A 21234-nucleotide genomic window follows, 5' to 3' on the forward strand; every position below is an offset into this window, starting at 1 on the left:
TATCGGAGACTCATGCTCCTGGGGCCTGCACTAATGTGATTCAGGGAAAAATAAAGAATGATGCTGGTTTTTTCTCAGAACTTTGGTGCAGTGTGAACTTTATCAGAAGGAGAAGAATAGTATTTTGCTTTTAAAGACACAAAAACACAATCATTGTATTAAAGACAAAATAAACAATGGTGTTTTGGTTTCTCTACTGGCCATGTTAACAAGCAAAAAATGAGGAGGAAATTTGAAAAATGAGTTTGTGTGTAAGGAAATCTAACTACCATGTTGCAACCAGGGTTGTAGTGAAGACCACTTTAACCGAGACCAAGTTTAAGACCAAGACCAGAGTGTAGCAAGCCAGAGACAACACCAAGACTTTAAGGGATTGATAGGAAGTTCGAGTTTGAGGGTTCGAGAGCAAGTCAAGACCAAGATAAGAGAGCATCCAGATTGAGGCAATACCAAGACTTTGAGGGGTTGAGAGTAAGTTCATGTTTAAGACCAGAGTGTAGTGAGACATAAACAAGACCAAACTTTTGAGTGGTCAGTATGAAGTTCGAGACCAAGACCAGAGTGCATCAAGGCCAAGACAATACCAAGACTTTGAGGGGTCAATAGGAAGTTCATAACCAAGTCTAGACAGTTCTGAGCCCATGAAAAGATCAAGACTTTTTGGGGGGTCAAGAGCAAGTTGAAGACCAGAGTGTATGAAGACCAAGACTTTAAGGGGTTGAGAGTAAATTCAAGACCACAGTGTATCAAGACCATGGCAAGACCAAGACTTTAAGAAGTCAAGAGCAAGTTCAAGACCAGAGTGTATCAAGACCAAGAAAATATCAAGACTTGGAGGGGTTGAGAGCAAAAAAGACCAAAACTATGGTGTATTGTGACCAAAACAAGACCAAGACTTTGAGATGATGAGAGCAGGTTAAAGACCAAGACCAGAATGTATCCAGACCGAGACAATATCAAGACTTTAAGGAGTTAGGAGCAAGTCAAAGACCAAGACCAGAGTGTAGCAAGAGCGATACTTTAAGGGGTCAAGAGCAATTCAAAACCAAGGCCACAGTGTATGAAGACTAAGAAAAGACCAACACTTTGATGGTTGGTAGTAAGTTCAACATCAAGACTAGTGTTCTGAGGATGAGACAAGACAAAGGCTTTGAGTGGACAACACTGGAGCTCTATTGAATAAGTAACAAGTCTCATTTAGACACTTGTTAGGAACCACTTTTTTAAGACACTAAAAGCTTCAGCGTTCATGAGTGAGGTATTTACTGATTTATTTTATGTCATAGATCAAAACATAAACTCTTAACTTTGTGCTAACCACGGACCTTATTTCACCCACTGACTCTGTGCTGAAATGCTAATTCATTTCAGGTTTTAGGACTTATTCCTGGGGTTCTCTATAAAGAGTGCATTTTTAAACCATTGATGCTTAGAATATAACTATATGATAGATACAGGATAATCACATCAAATCAGCCTTACTGAGCTCTATCGCTCTCACTAATCTGGGATATAGAGTAGACTGGCAGTCGGACTGGACCCAGCTGTCTCCACTTCCTGCAGTGTCATCTCTATTCCTCTGGCAGGCCGGGCTCAACAGCCAATCCCAGCTGGCAACCAGAGTACAGTGGGAGACAGAGAGGGTATAACAGAATTAAAGCGGAGGATTACGCTGATCTTTTTTAATAAAGGCAGTAATCTCAGAAGAGTTTAGCCTCAGTCTCAAAGGCAGAGTGATGCTGTGGAAGAAGCCTGTGGGGGAGTGGAGAGATACTGTACATGAGAAGGGGGTGGAACTTAAGTGTGTGTGTGTGTGTGTGTGTGTGTGTGTGTGTGTGTGTGTGTGTGTGTGTGTGTGTGTGTTTGTAAGGAAAAAAATAACAAAATAGGAGGTTGAGGCGCATATGGTGTAGATAGAGGATGAAGAGATTGTTCTCTTCTCTGTACTGTTTTTTCTTCGTAGGAGAAACCCACATCTGGTATGCATTTAGCAGAGCGAGAGAAAGAAAGCTGGATAATGACTGAAACAATCCTGGAAATGTTTATTTCACAGTGCTGGAGTTGAATTAACCTCTGAATATTATTCGACATTGAGGCTTTGTATCCGTGCACGCGACGCTGTGTTACATTACATCACACCCATTCCCACACTGCACACTGCTTGGCAGTAGCACTATCTGCCCACGTGCCGTAAATCAAAGCTGATTGAAGACCAACACGGGCTCATTCTCGCTCAGCGCTTTGTGCCATCGCCAACATGGCAGCCTCATTTTGCATCCATCTAGCTTAAATCAAACATGATCTGTGAGCTAACCATCTTGCCTGTGCAAAGCATTTACATTTTCATGTTTTTCCTTCCCAGGTTCATCATAACAAGCATCCTCAAAATACTGTGCTCAACCGAGAGAACCGTATAAGCTTGGGCATTCCAGATGACTAAATGACAGGTATGAGGACACTTCACACTAAATTCATCAGATAATTATGGCATAAAAAGACTGAATAGTTGCTCAAATTGTCAAGGACAAACCTCTTAGAAAACTGTCACAGAAATATAAAACTTGAAGGCAGAGCTCCATTCAGTGGCACAAATTAACTTGTAGCTCTCATTCTGCTGGTATTGCTGCCCTTTTCCAGCCCTGCCTTTACACTGAATGTTAAAGGTAAACAAAGAAAGCCATTTGTGCACATCACAGCAGAAGTGTGTGACACAAAGGCATTCAATAGTCAGGCTGTGCAGATAGAAGTTGTCATTTAAGGCTTGACACTACAGGTTAAAGCAGTGTTTTCCTGCGCTGGTCAATTTTTGGCTATTTCACTTCCGTAACATGAGGTCTTTTTTTAGACAATTGAAAAGAAATCATCTAAAATACAGATTTAGGTGTTTATTTTAACTCTGATTTTTTTCTGGAAATGTATGCAAAAAGTGCATATTTGAATAGATATTGCCTCATTTACATATTAATTCATATATTTTTAAAAAACCTGTAATTTAAAAAAAAACTGCCTTAATGTGTGCAATCAACTGGGAAAGTTTTGTGGAATGGAATTGGCTGGTGTACGTATTTTGACATGTATGGTTACTGACAAAGCAGTGGTATTTGATAAGTGGAGATGAGAACGCCTTGCCTCCCCTCATTTTAAATTACATGATATGCAGGTAGCAGACACAGCAGACAACATACTTATCTATGTATCTTTGCGGTAATCATCGTCTAATAGAAAGCCACAGTAGGAAATTGCAGTCATTGATAGCTGTATGAAAAAACACTAAATACTGCTCACGGCTGTGTGAGAGTTTGTTTTAAAGGAGAGGCAGCTGTGTGTGGTTTGGTTTGATAGATTTCATCAGTTGTGTGTATTTGAAAAAAAAACACAGATGCTCTTATCACACACACACATACACATGCATTCACACATACACAAACACACATGTGCGGTAAAGCTAGCGCTCTCTGGAGTCGTTTGACTTGTCATGACACATACTGTCATCTTACACATCTATAGAACTGACTGTTGCCTTGGAAACGCGGTCCTCTTCATTCACATCATGGTAACCTCACTCATGCAAACCTTCATACATCCAGACAGATACAGATGATCCTGTTCATCACTGCATGGAGTGAAATTGTTGTGTAGGAGATCCATCATGGACAAAAGGTGATTGACACCACCGAAGACACCTTGTCTGATTTGATCATATTTCTCATCTTTGAATCGAGGCCCTCTTGGCCAGCATCTCCAGAGACAGATGGGGTCTTATTGTCAGCAGGCTCGCAGTTAAAACCTGCATGTGTGTTTCTGAGTGTGTGAGTCAGTCTATGCAAGTGTGCGCCTGTCTTCCTGGACAATATCCCAGATATGAGATTTGTGTTTGATGTCTAGTTGGGAAGAGCAGAGGGAGACTGCTGAGCACCATATGACATTTACTTCCTGAGATGGAGCTAAAAAAAAAAAATCGAGAGAGTGACAGCAAGATGGACAAAGACAGGCGGTGATTTCTCTCTCGGCTCATCATTTTACTTTTCTTGCCAATTTGTCTGTTTAATTCTTGCACATAATTACTGAAAAAATGTAAAGAAATTGAAAGAGATGGCAAGGGAGATTTATATTTCTAGCCTTGTCATAGCATAATTGTTGATGTTCATGGTTGTTTTGTGAGATTAGAGTCTTGCCAGCATTATTACTGAGCAGTGGTGTCTCCATAAGCACTCAGCTTGTGTTTGTGTTGCTAATTTCATCTCTCCCTTCTCTGTGCCTTCCTCACCATATGTTATCCATTCTCATTATCACTCAGCATCAGCTATCAAACACATACTGAAAATATGAAGCAAGAGTGAGAGACAGAGGCAGAAATATTCTTTCCAAAGGGTTTTAAATATGGCTTAGAGCAGAGGTGCTCAACCAGGGGTCCAAGGACGCCAGGGTCTTCCAGTGGAGTCCCCAGAAAAATAGGGAAAGGTTCATTTTCACTATTTAATTCACTGTAGAAGTGAGCCCAACATGAGTCAGGGTGCTTCTCATTATGTTCAATAATGCTTCCTTACGTCTTTTTTCTCCCATAACTAAAAAGTTCTTCACCCTCCACCATCATAGAGGATTGTCCAATCCCTTAAATGCTGCTACTATGATGTCAACAAAAGCACATGGTGGGATTACGCTTCAAGTGGTTATGTTTACACAACATAAGCACATAGCAATAAATGCCAAGATGTCAACAAACGCAGATGCTGGCACGGATGGTATGATTAGGCAGAAGAGGCACATGGCAAGGTGTAGAAAATAAAATTCAGATGAGGAACTGGACACTGCGTGAAAGTCCTGGGTTGTTTTATCCATCCACCAGCTTTCCCGCCCACCCTTTAAGGACGTTCATACTCAGCCATGCAGCGGGGTATAATAACACCACATGTGGTTCTGTTGAGCTACGCTCTCAGCTGATGCCGTCCAGCAGCGTATCAAGTGAACGCAAACGGTGCCTTTTGGCACTGGGATCTTGCACTGAAATCACTGCAAAAGCAGCGGTATTTGACAAGTGTGGAATATGAATGGGCTGCAAATACAGATGAACTGTCACGCCCCTCTGTGTCTAATAGCGCAGCGCAGCTGAGACTCACTGTAACACGTGCTCAAATGGTCGTAGGTAGTTTTAAGCAACAATACTTCTTGGTTAGGTTTAAAAAAAAAAGTTCATGTTTTGGCTTAAAATTAGTACGTTGACACATAACATCATGCATATACAGCACATGAGTGATGTCAGTGTGTGACGACCGTGTCTAAATTGTGACCCATCCACCACACGTCAGTCCAGCTCTATGCATACTGCCTCACTCTTTATACTGCCTCATTTTCTCTCATTGTTTAGTATTGCTGCAGAGGGGTTTAAAATGGAGATGACTGAAAGCCCAGTGTGTCTCATAAAGATACCATAGGCTGCCTTTGCCATTGATATCACATGCTGAGCGGTGTGAAAAAGCAGCGTTATGTGATGCCCTGGGAGTGAGAACGGGCTGAAGAGTCATAAGAGTGATTATTCTGGTGGTTGGTTCCTCTTCCTGCATGATTACCTCCTCAAGTATAGTTAACAGATATAGTGCTTTAGTCTTAATCAAAATCTTCACAGATGGAGGTCCCTGAAGCAGAATTTTATCAAAAGGAGGTCTGTGGCCTAATGTGTATTAATTAAGGGTCCTTGACATGAAAAAGGTCTAGAACTAGGGGCTTAGAGCAACAAAAAGCTTTTTAAATGACAGTTATTGAGGTTCACTGGCCCTCTGTCTTACTTTTGTTAAGTGGTGTCTGTTGTCCTTGTAACCAGACAGAGGTTTCTACCTCTGCACGTCAAATGCTACTAAAATGGGTGTCTGCTACACAAACAAACCCTAGGCTGAGTGCCATTTGCTGGAAGCAGGTATTCATTGTGAGTGTGTGTATGCACATGGACAGGGCAGTGTAGGTGAGTGGCAAAGATGGGAGCGAGGGCGTCCCATTTCAGAGGTCAATGCACTCATTCATATCAGCTGGGAGGGAGGCTGAGAACTTTGTGGAATGTTCCAGACAAGGCGTCCATGTCTGAAGGGAGTATTGTGCCCTCGAGACTCTGGACTTGACAGTTTGACACTGACTTTTCCCCGACCAGTGGGAGTCTTTGTGTGATACCAGTTAGTGCTTACAACAGACCCTCTGTTTATTCAGCCGATGGCTTAAAGTGCATTGAGTGGCTCCTGTGTTTCTATCTTCAACATGTGGTTGTGATCATCTTGTTTGAGGCAGGTTTTGTATGGATCTGGGGTCAGAAGCTTTCAGGTCTCAACTCTGCCTGTGGAGGTTTTACTCAGCCAAGCCTGACAGCCAATGTTATAAAAAAACTGTTTGATTTGGGATCCATAATGCTCCTACTTATGACACAATAAAAGAAGCAATATCCTCTCAGCATCAGATACACTCTCAGATGTTTTTCTTGTTTAAAAAGAGTGTAAATCGCTGCTCTTGGTAATTAAATAGTCCTATTTCTGTAAACTTTGCAGAGAGGGGGTGATTGATTATCTGAAAGGTCTCTTTGTGCCCCCCCCCCCCCCCCCCTTTTGGCCCAGACTCCCGGCCGGCCTGTTTTCTTTAGTTGGACTTGGATACTAATCTCTCATTGAGCAAGCAAAGCCGCGTGCCTGCATAGAGCTGTTTACTTGACTTGACGGTGGCTGGCATGTGGAAAAGGGGTAATGCGATGTCACTGTGGTTGTAAGATCCAAAAATGTGGGAAATCAAAGGGCCTGCATATATAACTCTGCTCTGATTTTTTTGCCTGGAGTTATTACCTCACTATATACATGTACGCTACTTTCAAAGTGCCTTTGTTATTTCGCTCTTGTTGTTTTGTATTAAGAAGACTAAAAAAATGTTTTGCAGATTTTGCGCTTTACAGTAACCTTTGTGGCAAATGCAGACAACCTTAAAGCAACATTTCAACATTTGGACATTACGCTTGATGACAAGCTCAATATCATTCTCATATTTGTCCGTTAAATATGAAGCTGGAGTCATTGGACCAGATAGTTTATTACAAAGAGTGAAAGCAGGAGAAACAGCGAGCCTGACTTTGCCCAAAAATGCATAACAAATAACAACAACAATACAATCTACTAGTATCTCTAAAGTAATACAGTAACTATTGATTGTATGTGTGTTGTTGCTATTGTTTGGCAACCAGGGAAGACTCCACAACATCACTGTTTTTGGCAAATAATAAAAATACTCACACAGTTGTTGTTTGTTTTGCCAGATTACACGAACAAAATGAAACATGTTGAGTGTAAATTCTATTATTCTTATTTTCACATTCATACCTATATTTTGATTTTCTACAAGAACGTGTTTACAGTGCTTTATTGTTCAAAACACACTTTAATTTCCTCATTGTCTGTTACTATGGATGTTCATGACATCTTGCTGATATGCTCCATTTAGCACCTGTCTCTTTGAGCCCCTCTCTTGAAAAAGCCAAGTCTGCACTGTAACGGAGTATAGTGACATTTTCTACCATGAAAAATCACCAGTAAAAGCTTCTAAACATAATATGACATGTTCAGCTAGAATATGGTGACACTGGGGAGAAATTCACATTGGCAACTCAATTTAAATGTTACTTGATGTTTGTATGAGGCTACCTGTAGCAATGCACACCCTTGCAGTAGTGTGCCTGTTGCAGATGACCATATAAAGAAATCTGTCATGAACTGACATTAGCTTGTAGCCAAAGCAGAAAATAAGCTTTAGAAACTAAGTATATAGATGAGTCTGAAGCCTGAGATATTTTGCCTACAAAGATTACTTTTACTTACGTTTTCCTCATTATTTGAAACTTAAACCACATTTGATGTCAATATCAGACATTGTAACATTATGAAAGAGCATAAGAAAAAAAGCATAATAGGTCCCCTTTAAGAGCTGCATGTTGGTAGCTAAGTTAGCTGCCGCCCTTTGTTTTCAGTCTTTGCATCAAGCTAGCTGTCTCCAAGCTATAGTTTCATATTTAATGGACAGTGATAAGAGCGATATCAATCTTCATATCTAACTTCCGGCAAGAAAGTAAATAAGCGTACTACACCAATTTTTTTATTTTTTTCTTAAGCTTTGAAGTAATAACTTGCACCTTGGCTAGTTAAAAACTAGCTGCTGTAAGACTTTTGTCTATTTCTACGTTCGAATTAAGATGTTTTTACCCCTCATGAGAAGGGTAGCTTACGTATAGACATATTCACATATTCATTGTGAGGTTCACGACCTGTTCCTGAGTTCAGGAATTTGTGTACGTAGCTTTCCATGTCGTCAGCACAAGCTCACGACTTCCATTTGAACGCAGCATATGTTTATGTTTCAGTTTTACGGCACTGCACTCTAGCTTTATGTTTACATTTTTGGCAATTCAGTGACTCAAGACAAGCTTCACTGACAAAATAATTCGCACTGATATGGTGAATAAGTTAAAAAAAAGAAAAAAAGACTTCAAAAGGCCACTAATTTTCTTGGTCTCAAAGACTTATATGTTCAGTAAGTATAAGTGTTTAAAAACCCACATTGGAACAGTGACTGCACTAGGCTGTGTTTGTAATGGATGACATTTTTAGTTTAAGAACAGGCAGTGTGGCAGTGTGAGTGTGACCAAGGTGACATGTCAGTTTCCCAGCCGTTGATTTCTTGTGACTCCTCGGTTCCCCAGATGCCCCAGCTAGAGGTTAAAGATGCCTGAGAACTGACTCCAGTCACACCTTTGGGATTACAGAAGTCAACCTCTCTCATTCTTTTCGAACAGCCTCCCTCTCTCCCCCTCTCTCTCCCTCCATCTCTCTCTATTGAGCCGAGATCTTTCAGCTTTCCAAGACATGACCAAGGTCACCGGGTTTCTGCATTAGAAATTCCACCGGGGGCCAATCACTGGCTGGCAGTGGTTGGCGCAGACATCACAATGTGGCGTTTTCTGTTCTCTTTTTATCCCAGCACTGAACTAATCAACGTTAAGAACCAAAGTGTTCATTTGGAATCACGCTGACACTTATTTGAACAAAAGTAATTAATACTTGCCTCGCGGATAAATGAACTTGTGTCCCATCTAATTAAAATAAATCATTTGAATTAAAGTGCAGGCTGTTCTGGCTTATTGGTGGCTTTTGGTGGAATCAATTAACACAATCAAAAGTAGTCTGTTTTCTCCAAACACAGTGAATTAGAGTCAACTCAAAGGCCATAACAGTGTTTATTTAATCCCCCTCTCCTGGATTCGTTTCATTTCTCTTTCTGTCTATGACCAAAAAGAAACATATAGTTTGCATTTCTGAAAATCCGTCATTTTTTCCAACATCAGCTGGATAATAGAGAAAATAGATATATTTCTTTCGACTTTGTAAAACAAGATTAAAAGATCAGTTGTAACACAGGGTTATGCAGATTACCTTTTCATCACTGGATGATCATTTCCTCTAAAACTGTCTGAAAGGATGCAGAGTTCCACTTTGCTTCCCTGTTGTGATCTTTGCATTGCCTGCCTGTGGGCTTTGAGGCTGAGCTTGTGTGACATGTGAGTGACAGCCGGCTTATCTGGGAGAAATCTCAGAATGACGCTGCAAAGTTTTTCCTGTAGAAAATCTCTGCAGCGCTCACACAGTCACAGTACTGTCACTGTGAAATGGAATGCAGGCAGGGAGAATATGCAATGAAGGGGCCATATGCAGCAGTTTAACTTTAATAATGAATTTTCTACATTAACTTGCATGTTTGTATTTGGCCTCTTTGGCAGGCAATCAGAGTGATTTAAGAGGAGCATAAATCACTTTCAAGCCTCTAACTGAACATATTGTCTTCACTAAATTCAAAGAAATGAATACTTTCTGAGTGGAACCAGGGAGTAGAAACAGCAGTGAATATCAATATTCTATTTTTTGACAGGAGGCAGCTGGACATATGGGAACATGCTGTCATGAATTTGAGAAAAGCCTGTCTCAATTGTTGCGCTGAGCACTCATTTCCTCTTCCACGACTGTATTTTCGCTGGTACGGAAGGTTGCGTTATGGACTTTGAAGTTGTTTAACTCTGTGAAAAGTAATGAGACACTTGATGCAGTTCACAGCTGGGTCAAGATGGTTCCTGTTGTTGCTATATTTGCTTAACTACGCTTTTAACAGCTGAATTTTACTGATGCAGAATTACACAATAACTCAGTTATGTAATAACAGTATTTTATCCCTATAAGGCTGCATAATATGATTAGACACATTCTAAATTGAAAACTAAAGTTACTCATTGTCACATTATTGTAAGAGAGATGTTCTGAGATTGGAAGCAGGAAGTTGCATAACTTCAGTCAAGTCACATTTATTTATACAGCCCAGCTTTGTCTCAAAGGAAATTACTGTACAATCTCTCCATACAGGCCCTTGGTTAGGATGAGAAACTCACCAGACCCTTTTGCGGGAAAAATATAATTGGGAGCAGTGTCAGGAAGAGCAAAAGAAAAGGCAAACCTCTTCCAAGACAGTATGCAATAGCTACATACAGAGTAGACTGATGTTATGTATTGTTTATGACTTATAGTGTATGATTGTTAAAAGAAATATAATTGCCAGCGCTGATGAGCTGTAAAATGCAAAGATAGAACTCTGCAGTGTTTCATGGGAAACCTCAGGAAGAGCGACAAAGGAGGGATCTCTCTTCATCAGTAATGACATAAAGGAAAGAGAGAGAGAGAGAGAGGGAGACAGGGGGACAAGCACAGCAATAAGGGCAACAGTAGTGTATCATATGACAATAGTGATAGATGTAAAATTACTAGCATACTGAGTGCCCATCTCCTTCAGCTTGTCACAGAAGCGGTGCTATGCTGTTGTTTCCATGGTTCAAATTTTCTGAAGCCCCATTAGACCAAATATGCACCATTGGACAGAATGTCTATTTCTCCGATGGCCCCTTAACTCGAAAACAAATGCCCATTGTTCCAGTGTTGAGAGACAGATGGACTTTTGGTCCAGTGGGACCTATAGAAGCGTACGTCCCGCCTGAGATGGACCATCTCTGGAGTCTGGTCAAAATGTGCTCAATTGCCTTCAAGCAATAGGCTTTGTCATCATTCAGTTGTGATTCAGCAAAATACTGGGTCCGTTTTTTTTATTTTAAAAAAAAGAGGTGGATGTAGAGCAAGATCATAACAAAAGCCTAAGAATCTACTAGACTTTGGAGGTATGTGGTATTATGGTATGTAAGGGTATTTAGAAGTCCTGACAGTATGACTTTTAATACAGACACTCATCTTTCTATTCAACTCATATGAGATGCGGTATCGAGAACGTATTGGTTGTAGTGCACATCGCTGATGGAATAGGCAGCTAACTGGACCGATATGGCGACTGGCTGCAAGTGGTCAGGATAACGTTAAAAGATTATAAAAACTTGCTACGGCACACACAGATACCGTCATACCCTTGTGAGGTTTCACTACGGTATGAAGAAATACAGCTACCAACAACTGTTTCACAGTTCAGTACTTAACAGCACTAAAGAGGCACTGATTTTATACATTACTGACTTAAGACAAGTGTGTCATCAGTTAAAGACACACCTTCAAGTGAGTATCACTGTTGTATGATGCAAATCCCGACACGCTGGGCTCACACACCAAGTCAAAACTTATCAAGCCAAGCCAGCTCATGGTTATGATAAAGAGCTTCTTGACTCTTTGTCAGAAGGTATTTATCCCAGATTTTGATTAGTATAATCAATTCAATATAACATCAGAGGTACTTATTTCCAACCGAGCGTAACAGCAGCACTTTCTCTCCCACGAATTGCAGTTGGTGTGTGTAGGAGGCAAAGCCAAGCAAATATGGATATGCTGATATGCATATGGCGTCATCCGGTGACTTTTGGTGACTTTTTGAGCTGCCGGCAGCTACTTGTCTTTTCCAAAGCTTTTAGTAGTTTTCAGCTGGAGAGATAGAAATGCGTTGGCGTGCGTCACTGTGACTTAGGGGCAGTAGTCTGTTTATTAAAGTCAGGAGGCTGAGTCATCAGTGCATGCTGTTTCTGCTCTTCTTTATCTTCCTCTCTCTTTCTCTCCCTCCATCCTGCTGCTGTTGTTTGGCGCGACACATTTTATGTCTGTCTTACTGTCTATAATTTACCAACTCATCCTGCTCCACTTTTCCCGGCGGGGGAGAAAACCTGCAAGAGGTAAATGATTAAAGAGGATGTGTGTGAGTGTATTTATGTGGACGCCTAACAGCTAAGAGATTAGATTTCCTTTAGATTGGTTATTACTAAAAAAGACCCTCAGGCAATCTCTCACACACACACACACACACACACACACACACACACACACACACACACACACACACACACACATTATTAACGGAGAAAGAATTTGTCAGCAGCAGTCTGTCCTGTCATCTGTGCTACAGCTCCATGAATGCCTTCCTTAATGATTTTTCTCTTCATTTGTTTCTCAGACAAAGCCTGAAAGCTAAAAATCCTGAACTTTTGACATTTTAGATTGCAACAGCAATAGCAGAGCAGCTGGTGTTATGTTTGTGTCACCTTGTAGCTGTAAAAATGACATTAATCAACCAGGTAGTATGAAAGAGAAATTGTTGTTCACTGATATGATTAAATCACATTGGCATCAGTAAGAAGACATATATGGAGTTTTATTTGCATCTGAATCAGGACTGAGACAAATAAAACTCCATTCAATGTCATAAACAGGTGACAAACCTGATCAACATTTCTTAGCATATAAAAACGAAGGCTGAAGTCATGAAGTAGTCATGCAGTATTTGGCTCAGTTAACCTTTCTTATGGATTATATATAGATCTTATATAGATCTGTCATGTGCTAATAGATAATATGACCCTGATATATTCATGAAATTCAGTTTGAGTGTGGTTCATGACCTCCAAATAAATATGCAAGATCAGTAGAACTCAAATCAATAAACATAGTGTTTGAAACATAGATGAGAAGCCCTAAAAGTGCTCAGCAGAAAAATTACATTTGAACAATTAGCACCTCTAGAACAGCTACCAAATGGACCTTGAGCTGAGTTTCCAAGGTCAAGAAAAAATTTAAAGCTTAACCCACCAATCCGAGAGCGAAGAACAAGTGGGGACAAAGTCCGAATGATGCGTCACCTGTGTCTCGGCCAAAAAGTTGCTCGCGAACACACCTTAAAGATTATAGCCAATGACCAATCAGCATGTCCATTCTGCATCTGCGTGAGAGGAAATAACTCCAGCAGGCTGCAGCCTGTAAGCATTGTTTAAACACAGATGCTGGAAGACTGACCGGACAGATTCAAGACACTAGCTAGTCTGTTGTACATTAACAACACAGTCCAGTGTTGAAAGAACAAATTATATTTTATGTTAATATTTATTTAGCAAACTATAGTGCAAACTGTCTCTGCAAAACAGTTCAATTAAAAAAAAAACTAAACAAAAAAACAGCATGTTCTGAACCATGCAAACTTTAAGTTTAAGGTATGTCTTTACCATGATTTTTTTCCCCTAAACCTAACCATAGTAACTGCAAATTTCTAAACCCTAATCACTGTGACTGAACATTAATTACGTATAAATGTATGTTATGGACCGAACATCATCCATGGAGTGCTAATACGTATGTTACAAACTTTTGTATGCATTTTCGTTGGATATCATACGAACTGGTCTAAGAGAATACATTGGCTAGGCTTGGCAATTTATTTGTGTGTGGTTTATTCCATGTTGTGGTTTTATTTCTTGCCAGTGCTTGTTTGTTTATTATTTTGGCCAAGACTCCCTGAAGTTCAGCTTTCCATTATTAGGAATAGAAAATAAGATATTTCAACAGACTCTTGATCTTTTTCATCTAGTTTTCGATCACTCACCTCTTACCTCGATAAACTTGGTGTTGCAACAATTTAATACTATTGTGATATTGCATGGGAATCATATTGTGATCACCCAAGTTGGGGCATATCTACCTCCTGTACATTTAGCTAATTATAATCAAAGATGAGTTTTCTGTGTCATCACTAACTGTCTATATAAAGAGATGTGGTCTTTTTTTCCCTTTACCTTTTAAAGACCATTATTACCTCACCAGTCAAGCTGAAAATAGAAACAAATGTAAAAACACAATATGAGATGGATGAAAGAAAATTTGGAAATGCAACATAACGATAACATTTGCACATAAATTTACTGCAGATTTAGTCACGACTGTTGCCAAACATTCCACTGGTTTGATTCAGATTCTCATAAATATATAATAGTGAGATGCAGGTAAGAGGTTCTGTTTGTGCTCTGCAGCAACATAAAATTTAGATCTTTCCACAACGTGCTGACAGCAGAACCAGTAATACTGTAGTAAACATACCGACCATTATGGCAGCATGACATAAATGCAAAATGTTGTGTTTCAAAGCATTTGATCATTTTTGGCCAAAACGGATTCTATCGCTTTTACACGGCATGTACAACACCTTGTCTGGGCGAAGGCATGCAGACTCATTTTTACAATAGTACAGTGCAACTCACTGAATTAACCTGAATCTAACTCCAAACAAACCAATTCATCTAGAAATTCTGAATTCACAGGGTTGATTGCTAAGCAACTATTGGAATCTTCTCTTAAATCCCTCCATTGCTACTCATCAAGGTCACAGGAGGGGCCCCCCCTCATTTTCCTTGCAGAGTAACAGTCCTGCTTTCCGGACCATTATTTCATCTGTGATGCACGAATATGTGCTGAAAGGCGAGAGCAGGCTGTGAGCTAAGCGAGGCTGAGAGAGAAGTTAAAGGAAAGGAGAAAAACTAAAAGAAAAATGGGTTAGAAGTGGGAGGCGAGACTGAAGTTTTAAATTGAGACAGACAGGAGAGATGAAAAAGCAAGAGGAAGGATGAGAGCATGGGGACAAGGTAACATGACAGAGCGAAAGAGCAACGCTGATTTTCAAGATGAGAGCCTAAAGCGAGAAAAAAGCAAGAGAAAGTGTAGGTAGAAGGAGAGAGAGAGAGTTAAACGTCTGCAGTATGACACAGAAATTTCATCAGGGCCCCTTCAGGGCATCTTATGTGACAAATTTTGTGTTAAGAAGCAAGGAGAGTGAGCATATGGTGGTATGTAATATTGATGGTGCACGAGTGCCCATCTCTCGATGTGGCATAATAGCCCTGCAGTGATTTTTAAAACAGCATTTTAAACTCCGCGCTGTTGCTCCTCAATCTCAAGTTGGTTTAAGTCATTAAAGATTTAAAGACAAAAGCGAACAAGCATTTCTTGCCCCAAAGTAACAGAAGACAGAAATTCTGCAGAGAGGAAGAAATAGGGGACTGAAAAAGAGAAGAAAGATCAAGGAGTGAAGGATTTTCTTGGTGTGTGTGTGTGTGTGTGTGTGTGTGTGTGTGTGTGTGTGTGTGTGTGTGTGGGAGGGTTGAGGCAAAATGGAAGTGAAAGGCAAAAGGAAGATGGATGGACAGAGAGATCAAATGACAAAACAGAGGTGAGAGCAAAGAATTGAGATGAATCAAAGAGAAAAAAGGTACAAAGAGACACATAAAGAGGGAAGTGGGAGTTTTATTAAGCCTGCACTTTAACACACCCTTCACAGGTCAAAGGTCAAGCTCCTGAAGTGTGTGTATGTGTGTATTTGTTGTGTATGTGGATAGCTGTGTTCGCTCCAATAGATCCATGTTTCTCAACGTTTTTCGCATCATTGGTAAGAATTTGCTTCAGGGACCTCCATATGAAAAGACTGCAGTTGTTAAAGAGTACTAGGCTGTAGTTTTCAACAACAGTCAAGGAGAAACTGTGAAGGAAGTGAAACATGGGCTAGGTGATGAAGAGATAATGATAATTATCTCAATATAATTGTCCCTGATATTGATTTAAAAAATGTTTGATAAACCCTCCACATAATTAAATCAACCATACACCCGTAGAGGGGGGCAGTAATGCACCCTAAACACCAGCTGCCACCTAACATTAATCAGAGCAAGGCAGAGAAGAAGTAACATGAGCAGAAGTAGAATAAGAAGAAGCCAAGACGGCCACCTTTCACCGACCACTAATGTGCACAGCAACCCTATTATGTCACAATTACATTTAAGGTGCATAAAGTTATTTATATTGGGATTGTTTTGACCACGGATAAAGTCACGTTGTGATTGAATTGGCCTTATAACGTCAACTATAGTCACTGTATAGTTACTCATCTGCTAAAGGTACGATAGTAACATGACTGACTTACCGATTGTTTCATGTAATTATATGACTTAACGTCACTAAAGGTAATGTGAATAAAACTTCCTTACATATCCTTCCTCATCTGTAAACATGTTTTCTGCCTTTGTCAGGTAAGAAAGACTTTCATCATTACTTCACATCATTATTAAAGTCCATCTTTTGTTATTGTTTGGATTGAGAAATGGCAGATATCAATACAGTGGTTATAAAAGCACTGACCACAGATGAGATTTTTTCCCTATTTATTCTGCTGACATTTTCAGCTAAAGCACATACAAAATGATTTTAAATGTACAAAAATTTGATATGCTGCTGACCACAATAACAATTTCTTTGTCTATTTATTATTTTATTTATTGACATTATTTTGATAATTGTTTTGAATTCACCTTACATTTGCTTTTAACAAATATTTTCATGTTCTGACGATAAATAATAGTTAATAGTTACCACAATTAACTGTATGATTTCTTCAACTTTCACTCAGAAGCAAAAATCCTTCTTTCAACTTGAAAGAGATACTGATTTGACTTTTTGTAGATAACTATCGATATCATCCAACATGAACATTTTTAGCACGCTAACATTTTTAACTATATCGCTCAGCCCTGAGTGAACTGATACATAAGATCGAAATAGTCACTTTTATGACTTTCAGGGTGCTTTTCGTGAGGTCACCTCGCTTTCCTCACTTGCGTCTCTTCCCTGCGTCTTAGCTCCGGCCAGCAAGGATGTTAGAGAGATATGTCAGTAGGAGACACATAGGTAACATCTGTGTTTCTTCACTCTAAGCTCCTCCAGAAGCCTCCTCTCTCCTTACCTCTTCAAGGTGCATTTAAAGATTGGAAGATCCTTCATGATGGCCTCCAAATCACAGATGGAGAGAGGATGCAAGGAAGCATAAGTTAGCATAATGAAAAGCGCCCTTACTCACATTGGGCTCACCTCTGTCCACATTATTCCCGAGGGGGCTGCTGTAGAAATTATTATGGGTGATACTTCAGGTGAGATAGTGGAAGTGGCAGTAAGGTAGTTATTACTATTGACTGTCCAGTGGCTATTTTTTTTTCTTTTCCCAAAATTCATTTGCCCTCAGTTCAGCAAATACAGATGTTTAAAAAAAATAATAAATTCTTAGCTAATGTTAAATCAGCATTTTCTAAAATGTCTCTGCAGAGCTCTTGCACCTGTTGTGCTGTCCCCGTCTGTTACTTTACTAACAACCAGACTAAGCTAAATAGGTGGCTTTAACAACAGTGTTGAATATGCAGCCAAAACAAAAAGTTATTGCTCCTGTAACAGCACAGTATCCATCGCCTACCTGCAGGTATAGATTGTGACCTGTCCCGTATAATCCAAGTATCTTCATACAACAATATGTATGATATTCTTTGAATTAGTGTCCCACAAATGACGTTAAGTAAGTACGGTAAGGTCATGGAGGTTAGGCCTAGGCAAGCAAAGTTATTGTTATATATAGTTGTTAGGTTTAAGTTCACATCAAGAGTTCACTCTTAAGTTTACATGGTCCCAAACACTGATCTCTTGGGGAAAGTCCCAAGGGCAAGTCCTGTGTTTTTGACCACCCCAAACTGCCTCCTAACTGGAGTGTTTACTTCTTTACTCCTGTCAACACGTAGGTCACACAGCCTTCCAAAATATATGGGTTGTGCACAAATTGCTGGCTCATCATTATATGAATTTTGGTGCATTACTTTTTGTAGGAAAACATACAAACAGCTCATGAGAACAGCCTAGTATAATACAGATTCATCCCATATTGAAAGCTAAAATGCACAAAGTATGATGGGTGCTAGAAATAAAGTGGATAGTGAATTAAATTGTATAAAAAACTATTTGCCATTTTCCTGGAGACCCTCTGACTGTCCCTCAAAGACTCCCAGGTTGAGAACCAGTGCAACAGACATTGCATCTGAATGGCTCTTTGTTAGACTTGACTGTTTAGATTTGCAACTGATAGAAAACAGCCAGAGGGGGAGTGTTTGCAGGTTGTGTAGTTTGGGTTTAACTTCCACCTGTTTAAATTGTAAACATCAATCTAAAAAACAGAAATGCAGGCAGCTTTGTACTGCCAGAAACTGCGGTGACAGACTCTTTTTCAGCTTCAAAGCATTTCAGAGGCGCTCATTGAACATGCATTGATTCTGCCGCCTGTTCTTCCTTCATCACCCTCCTGGGATTACTGAGCTTTAAGCCACTGACTCACAGAGATGGAGAGAAAGCTCCTTATTGAGCCGCTCTGTCTCCCGCTACACTGATTTAGGATCAGATAACCTTACAAGAATCTTAATCGTAGCAATTAAGAACTCAAAAGTTGACGGGTTATTGAACATACCTTTTTGTGCGGGTGGAGAGGTGGGCAGCACGGCGCTGAGGGGTCCTCCCCTCTGTCTTCATCCCTCTTTTTTGCTTGGCTGTCCTTCTTTAGTGTTCGAACATAGGAGATTCTCCTTTTAATGCTTCTGTCCTGCTCCTCTACTGCTGGTTTGGTTCGACTTTGCTGGCCTCGGTTCTCAGTAGAATGAGTGGGACGTCCCGGGGGTGCAGGTGTTCCCCTCCAACCCGTCTCCAAGTAAACATGAACGCACAAACACACAACGGTGAGCAGAACACCCAAACGTAGCAGCAGTCCTCGGGTGCCCATGTCTATGCACTATTTTGTCCTCTCTGTCTTGTGTCAGTCCATCTTCCCAACAAGATGTTTTGTGTTGCCCTTGGCTGCTTCTAGCCCATACTGTCTCTCCTACTTGTCGCTGAGTTGTCTTTCTGTCTCTGCTACTTGTCAAAACACTGTCTTTCTTTCTCTCCTATTTGTCAAAGCTTTGTCTTTCTTTCTCTCCTATTGGTGAAAAAGTGGTCCTTCTTTCTTTCCTACTTGTCATGGAGTGGTCCCTTTTCTCTTCTACTTGTCAGAGAGTCGCCTTCATTTGTCTCCTACTTGTCAGAAGGTTCTCCCTTTTTCTCTCTTACTTGTGAAAGAGTTGTTATTCTCTTCTCTTCTCTTCTCTTCTCTTCTCTTCTCTTCTCCTGCTGTTCAGGTCCAAAGTCCACCATCAGACCAAGAGCAGCATGTTAAATATGTCAAGCACGCTTCTGCTCATTGCACATGTGTGTGCCTGCGGTAATCTTAATGATTTTCGCATGCAAGTGTGTGTGTCATGAGCCTCTGCAAACACATTCAAAGTAAAATGTATGCCGCCCTCTTTGAAAACTTTGAGAACTCCCTCCTCACACTCCAGTCCCCCTTTTCTCTCCAAACGCACACGCCCCTTTAATTTGCTTTCTTTTTCTTTTGCTTAGATCACACACCTCCCTCTGTTGCTCTGCCCCCTCCCTGGGGTTGCCTCTCCCGCCCAAAACACTCTCGGGTTACTGTGTAACTCTAGATATGGGCAGGGCCTGCACCACAGGCCCACGCAGGCCTTCCTGAGCATCTGTGAACAAGTTGGCACTTTCTCTCAGCATGGGGGTTTTTAGGCTGCAAAATGTGTATAAATGGGAGGCAAGAAATATTACAGGGGAACAATTGTATTGATTTTCTTGAACAAACGTTTTATGTCAGGGGTCAATTTTTACTGGTCGCTGTCTTGAGCCGAGTAATTGGAGGAAACCAGTATCCAGTACAAATAATGTACTTTTTTAGGAGTACCAGTATCTTTTGAGTAAAACTTGTCAATATCCAACACATTTTCATCTTAACTCCTCAAAAATTGCCTCTTGGTCAATACCATTCACATCTACATATAGTGCACTATCTTCCTGCATTTATTGCTGATGTTCCAAGACGGCGTGTCAGTTTGTGCCAGTGACATGCATTGTGTTTTTTGCAAACACAACTTTCCTGGGTGAAAGTTTGAGGTTTGCTCGACCCATCCACCACCCTTCCCGCCCACTTTATAGGAACTTTCCAGCTCCCTATATTTTTCCTGTACAAAGTTAGAGTTTCAAACTGACTGTTGTCCAGTAGCATATGATACTGCCTCATCTGGTTCCATCTGGCCAAGTTATAAACGGACACTGCCTTAAAGCATTTCATACCACTACGACAGGTGCCGTCCAGCCAGCTGTCGTGACATGCGGCTTTTGGTGTTGATGTCTGATGGCAAAATCATCGATATTAACTGGTATTTGGTGACTTTGGAGTGAGAGCAGGCTGCAATATCCATGGCCCCTAGCTAAATCCTGAGATTGTTCTGTGAATAGTTTTCTTATAAATAATAAATATAGCAACTTCTGATCAAACCATATCAATATCGTGTTTAAAACAGCTACTTCTGGTTAAGCCCCACCCTTTCCCAGGAAATGCCCACTTTCAGATCAACTCTCCTCTTACTTACCATCAAAGTATTTGCACTATTTAATCATTAATCTTACAGTTTATAGGTATTTCAAGTGTTTCCTGAATTAATATCCTTGATGATGGCACTGATCAGTTAGTTATTGAAATCTCTGGCAACCCGCTGTGTCTAACTTCTGTGTTTTACTTTCCTTGGCAACAGTTTTTCAAAAAAGGAATTTGTCAGCCAACATTGGCCTCATTGTTTTCTCAAGTAACGTCATTAACTTTGTCATTGATTTCCCTCCAAAGACCACTAAATCTGCCGTTATTTATAAACAAATTAATAACCAGAGCTCCTTCTTGTGTGGCCCCGTTTATTAAATATGTTATTGATATTTTAGACTAAAAGGGAACACATCATTTATCAGGCCTGCCAAAGCAGATTAGTTTTGGACGGAGAAAAAGCAGCATTCACAACAGTTTCAGTTGGAGGGAAATGAGGATTTGCCTGGCTTCACAGAACACCCTGACATGGCTAAATCTAAAAAGAAATGAAGAAATAAATGCAGGATGATGATGAGACTGCCTTCTTTCTGCTGCTTAGAAACAATGACAAACTTGAATGTTTGCATACAGCTTTATAATTAGTTCTGTACTGCC

At 40.3% G+C, this 21234-nt stretch overlaps 1 protein-coding gene across 1 annotated transcript in view; it reads right to left on the minus strand.

The window, feature by feature from the left end:
- The window catches only part of mettl24 (methyltransferase like 24), a 54073-nt gene extending 34433 nt beyond the window's left edge, over nucleotides 1-19640 (minus strand). Inside the window, exon 1 of the mRNA XM_042503321.1 lies at nucleotides 18631-19640. Coding sequence (XP_042359255.1) covers nucleotides 18631-18939 — 309 coding nt within the window. The 5' untranslated portion in view covers nucleotides 18940-19640. The remainder of the gene's footprint in view (nucleotides 1-18630) is intronic.
- Between the last annotated feature and the right edge of the window lie 1594 nt (nucleotides 19641-21234).

The sequence above is a fragment of the Plectropomus leopardus genome, chromosome 16, assembly GCF_008729295.1.
Source record: "Plectropomus leopardus isolate mb chromosome 16, YSFRI_Pleo_2.0, whole genome shotgun sequence".
NCBI lineage: Eukaryota > Metazoa > Chordata > Actinopteri > Perciformes > Serranidae > Plectropomus > Plectropomus leopardus.